This window comes from Ursus maritimus, unplaced genomic scaffold (genome assembly GCF_017311325.1).
Source record: "Ursus maritimus isolate PB19 unplaced genomic scaffold, ASM1731132v1 scaffold_2, whole genome shotgun sequence".
Lineage (NCBI taxonomy): Eukaryota > Metazoa > Chordata > Mammalia > Carnivora > Ursidae > Ursus > Ursus maritimus.
In genome coordinates, this window is record NW_024424452.1 from 89,373,541 (window position 1) to 89,379,540 (window position 6,000).

The 6,000-nt window shown below is 36.4% G+C and overlaps 1 protein-coding gene across 1 annotated transcript in view; it reads right to left on the reverse strand.

Moving 5' to 3' along the window:
* CEP350 (centrosomal protein 350) overlaps positions 1 to 6,000 on the reverse strand; it is a 150,859-nt gene that overhangs the window by 76,250 nt on the left and 68,609 nt on the right. The window contains exons 18-21 of the mRNA XM_040636325.1: positions 3,990 to 4,100; positions 3,389 to 3,529; positions 1,490 to 1,626; positions 567 to 689 (exon numbers count right to left, since the gene is read on the reverse strand). Coding sequence (XP_040492259.1) covers positions 567 to 689; positions 1,490 to 1,626; positions 3,389 to 3,529; positions 3,990 to 4,100 — 512 coding nt within the window. The remainder of the gene's footprint in view (positions 1 to 566; positions 690 to 1,489; positions 1,627 to 3,388; positions 3,530 to 3,989; positions 4,101 to 6,000) is intronic.

The window sequence follows — 6,000 nt, forward strand, 5'->3', positions numbered from 1 at the left end:
CTGGAAAAGGAGCTTCGAAAATCTTCTAATCCACGGACAGAACCATAATTGAAAACTACAGATGTTAATACCAAGCATTCAATGTCATGTTAATGACAAAGAATTCAATCTTCTTTTATAGTTATAAAAATTAGTACATACAGTAATAAGAAATATGGATGCTACAGAGCAATGCACAATAAACATAGGCCTTGGAGCCAAATAAACCAAAGTTCAATTCCTTGGTGTGCTACTATCTATGTGACCGTGGCTGAGTTTCTTAGCAACTCCACAAGCCTCTGTTCCCTACTATAAAATGAGGACAGTATCTGTCTTGGAAGATTGTTGTGAAGATTAAATGCAGGAAAAAGAAACTGACACGGTGCTTGTACCAGGCAGGCTCTCAACAAATGGTAGTTACATTACTACGCAACAACTATTTTATAAATCAGCTAATCAAATACGGGAAGTCAGAACTTTGAAGGGAAGACACTATTTCATTTAAAGAAATGAGATTAAGAAGTTAAAAAAAAAAAGCAATGTTTAAGCCATTTATCACACTTTACTAAATCAAAGTGTTTTCTCACCTTCGATCACGATTCTTGTATCTTGAAGACTCAGAATAACTATCGTATGAAGGGGAATACTTCTGATGCTTTGATTCAAGGGTCCCTTCTTTACTCTGAGAGAGTGACACAGATTGACTTTTCCTACAAAGAGAATAAAAATTGATTAAACATTTAAAGTCTCTCATAACAGAAGGATTTTAAATGCCATTTAACATTAATATGAGATAAAATCTCGAATAAATAGAAGTTATGAAATCGCTATGATAAAGTATTTAAGAAAGGCATTCATTCATAGAAAAGAATATCTTTTGCTTTATGAGAAATAAACACAAATCACCCCAAGTATCAGTAAATGTGAATAAGGACTTAAAATCTATGAATTGGACAGCCAAAATGTGACGTAAAAAAATACACACAAACATGATCATATCACCCAGGCTGCCTAAAAAATTAATGACTTTTCATTGTTCCTAGAACAAACTCCAAAATCCTCAAGGTCTGCAATGTCCTACCATAATCTGATCCCTGCATCATCTCCTACCATTCTTCCCTTTGTTGTCTGCATCCAGTCACATTCTTCCCTCATTTTGTCTTCCCACCTTTGTATGTACTGACCTGCCTATTCTTTATCTGCTTTACATCACAGACTCCTTTTCACCCACTAGGTCTCCCCATAAACTTTCCTTCCTTGGGAAAATCTTCTCTGATGGTGCTGTACTCCCAGGCTATCCAAATTCCTTTGTTATATATCTCAGTGATATATGCTCTTTCATAACACTTGTCTCAGTTTGTAAGTGTTCATTCACTTAAGTGAATATTTGATTACAATATCGATCTTTCCCACTACACTGTATGCCCATAACTATATTCCCAGTACCCACAACGGTGCCTGGGATATAGTAGATACTCATTGCATATTTGCTGAATGACTGAATATTAACCTATCCATTTCAGCTCTGGTCCTCAGCTGTTTCACAAAGTCTGGAGCATGCTGTCGTTGGTGGTCATATAGCGTTGCCAGGGGAGCTCCTGAAGCAGTGATGGCATCTGAGATATGAGCTCGAGTCAATTCTGCCATCTAAATAAGAACACACACAAGGCAAAAGTAGATGTGAAAAAAAAAAATCAAAGAAAACTGAGAAGTAGCACAGTGTCTTCGAAAGATCACTGTATTAAGAGCAAGTAAATTCTGACATAATAGGTAAAACACTGTGGGTAAGGCATTTAGATTCTTTAAGTCTCAAAAGCTTCCTTATAAAAATAAAGAGTTGGATGGACCATATGATTTCTAAGGTTTCATCTAGCTATAGCAACCTATGAATTAAAGCAAAATCTTCAAGTCATATAATAAACCAAAAATAAATCTTCTTTAAGAATCAACTCCTTACTACTTCCTATATCTGTTTTCTGACCTACAATGTGAGGTATTTTCCCTACTCTTAGCCACTACCGCAATTGCTGCATTATCATTCAATCACTGCCTTGATGACTTGAAGTGTTTTTGAAATCTTTGTTAATGTTGTCTGAAATTTTCTTAAAAGAATCTATGCTTATTGGCACAATCCCACAGTACCCAACCCAGTAGGTTCCTGGCTTCTTAATATCAATAACAAAATCATTTCATAAACAATCCTAAATTGTACCTGCTAAAAGAAACTGAAACTATATCTACAGATTATGATATCCCATATTTAGACAACAGTAAAACTATCTCTGGCTTTATCCTTGGTACAGAAGACAAGACACTAACGTCACTGTAGGTGAAAAGGAACCATCTTCACACAAAGCAGATCAGTGGCTTCCTGGGACCGAAGATGGACTGGATAGGGGCATGAAGAAACTTTTTAGTGTTGGAAATACAGTTGACCTCTGAACAACATGGAGGTTAGGGGTGCCAATCCACAAGCAGTCGAAATCCGTGGATAACTTCCAATTCCCCCAAAACTGAACTACTAAATAGCCTACTGTTCACTGGAAGCCTTACCCAAAACATAAACAGTTGATTAACACTTATCTTCTACATTATATGTATTTTATACTGTATTATTATAATAAAGTAGGCTAGAGAAAAGAAAATGTTATTAAGAAAATCCTAAGGTGGGGCGCCTGGGTGGCACAGCGGTTAAGCGTCTGCCTTCGGCTCAGGGCGTGATCCCGGCATTATGGGATCGAGCCCCACATCGGGCTCCTCCGCTGTGAGCCTGCTTCTTCCTCTCCCACTCCCCCTGCTTGTGTTCCCTCTCTCGCTGGCTGTCTCTCTGTCACATAAATAAATAAAATCTTAAAAAAAAAAAAAAAAAAAAAGAAGAAAATCCTAAGGAAGAAAAATTACATTTACAGTACTATACTGTATTTGTCAAAAAAATCTGCATATAAGCAGACCCTCACAGTTCAAGCCCATGTTGTTCAAGAGTCAATTGTATTCTATTTCTCAACTATGGTGGTATTTGTAAGGATGGACAGACAGATAAGAAAAGACACAGAAATATGTAGATATGGATAACTATCTCTGATTAGATACCTGTATCTATATATTTGTCAAAACTTATCAAACAATATACTTAAAATGGATATATTTTATTGTTTGTAAATTATACATCAATAAAATCAATATATCTTTTAAAAGGGCGGACATTTAGAGCTCTTCTCCATCTTTTTTTCCGCCTCTGTATCACTCAGATTTACAACATCCTGTAATAAACGGTGCCTCTTAATTCAATAGCGTATGGCTCCCACTGAGAGTCACTAATCAAAAGTACGTATTTACTAGATATTAGAAACTGCTAAGACCAAATCTACTCAGACTGACTAAAAAGAAAAGGGTTTTTCAATGGCCTTACTTCACAGATTTGGCGAGCTGCATCTGTGGTGAGGCGAGCAGTGTCTGCTTGGTGAGTGGCTATTTTACAAGTTGCTTCCTGCAGGACCTCATTTGCTTCCCTTTGTGATTTGACCACCTGCTGTAAGGATTCTGCATGGACCTGAAAATAAAAGGGAGTAAAAAGAGAACTTCTGTTATGTCTCAGTCTCTCCCCACCCCAAATTAGCTTTAATTTTAAAATTGTGTCATGGTTCAAATGCCTTGTAAAACAACACACTTGACTATTACCTAGATTTCATGTCTTAAAATCTAGAGTTTAGAGTCTTAAAATTCCTGCAGGAGTTTAATTTTTAACTCCACCATTCACAAGTTGATGTTTCTTTAGACAAGTAACTACTATGTACCTCAGCTTCCACTTCTCTAATTGGGGATAAATCTTGACTAACTTAACTCACAGGATGGCTACAAGAGTCAAATGACATGAAATTAACGCACATGGCATAATGTACTAAAGCATTATTATATCTTTTTTACTCCTATATAATTAAAAGAATACTAAAGTGATTTCAAAGATACAAATTTAGATTTAAAGAACCAGTGCCTGCTGCAAACATAAGTACCTGAGCTGCTTTGTTTCGGGTTTCTTCTAATTGTCTCTGACACTCCAAAGCCTCTTGTTCAGCCTTCAATTTCAAAAGGGCCAGGTCTCTTTCATGGCGTTGCTGCTGTGCCTTCAAAAATAAAAAAAAAATCATTAACTATGAATTCTAAGATACTAAACCATTTTAACACAGTGACGATATTACCCATAACACTATTTTCCTAACGTTATTTTTTTTTTTGAAGCAACCAGTTAAAACTTAAAGGAAAGACAGCAAATAGGATAGTCCTAAATTGTTTATCAAAATATTTAATGACCACCTACTATGTGTCAAATAATGTAGTAACATAAAAAATTTCCAAGGCATACAGGACTAAGAACTCATAACAAAAAGCTAGTTTTATGGGGCGCCTGGGTGGCACAGCGGTTAAGCATCTGCCTTCGGCTCAGGGCGTGATCCTGGCGTTATGGGATCGAGCCCCACATCAGGCTCTTCCGCTATGAGCCTGCTTCTTCCTGTCCCACTCCCCCTACTTGTGTTCCCTCTCTCGCTGGCTGTCTCTCTCTCTGTCAAATAAATAAAATATTTAAAAAAAAAAACTAGTTTTAAAGCAAAAGCTACAGTACCTAATTCTTTAAAAGAGATTAAGATGTCCTACATGTAAAAATAAAGAGAACACTTCGCAACTCAAAATTTTAGGAATCCTTTATTTTGGCTTTACAAAAGTAGTTTCATGAAAATATTGCCCCAGACAATAGCTAAATCGTGGAAGGAGCCGAGATGCCCTTCAACAGATGACTGGATTAAGAAGTTGTGGTCCATATATACAATGGAATATTACTCAGCTATCAGAAAGAACGAGTTCTCAACATTTGCTACAACATGGACGGCACTGGAGGAGATAATGCTAAGTGAAATAAGTCAAGCAGAGAAAGACAACTATCATATGATTTCTCTCATCTATGGAACATAAGAACTAGGATGATCGGTAGGGGAAGAAAGGGATAAAGAAAGGGGGGGTAATCAGAAGGGGGAATGAAACATGAGAGACTATGGACTATGAGAAACAAACTGAGGACTTCAGAGGGGAGGGGGGTGGGGGAATGGGATAGGCTGGTGATGGGTAGTAAGGAGGGCACGTATTGCATGGTGCACTGGGTGTTATACACAACTAATGAATCATCGAGCCTTACATCGGAAACCGGGGATGTACTGTATGGTGACTAACATAATATAATAAAAAATCATTAAAATAAAATTAAAAAAAAAAAAAGAAAGAAAATATTGCCCCAGAAAAGATCTCCTTCTCACTAGGACCCTTTCTTTCCACTATTTCATACAATGCTATCAGTCAATTTATATTTTTTCACTTCTTTGGAATAGTGGTAAATACAGGTTTTCTAAGGTAGAAAGGCTGTATATAAAGTTATATAATGCCCCGTAAAAATCTGGAAGCCCAGAATTATAATGTATCCCTAAAATGGTAGAAAATCTCAGTGCTATTTTGAATTTCAAGGCAATGGCCACTGCAATGGGACCATTTCTCCAATCCAGTGATTTTTAACCAAATTGTTATAAGTCCCTCCCCAGTCTCCATCAGGGAGACTTAGAAATGTCTGGGAAGTTTTTGATGTCATAATGACTGGACAGCAGTACTGTTAATTATTGGGAGAGGTGCAGGAATGCTCAACTCCTTGCAAAGTATGGGATAGTTCCACACAAAGAATGATCTTAAGGTATTCTGGGAAGAACAAATGCAAAACAAAATTGAGAAAAAATTATTTACAACAGCATCATGAGACATAAAATATTTAGGAATAAATTTAAAAATGTGTAAGATCTCTACACTGAAAATTACATTGCAGAGAGAAATATTTTTAAAACCTTAATAGAAAAAGGTATCATGCTCACAAATTGAAAATGCCATATTGTTAAGATGTAAATTCTCCCCCCAAACTGATCTACAGATTCAACGCCAGTCATATCAAAATTAATAAAAACAAAAAACCAGGTCTTTTTTTTTTTTTTT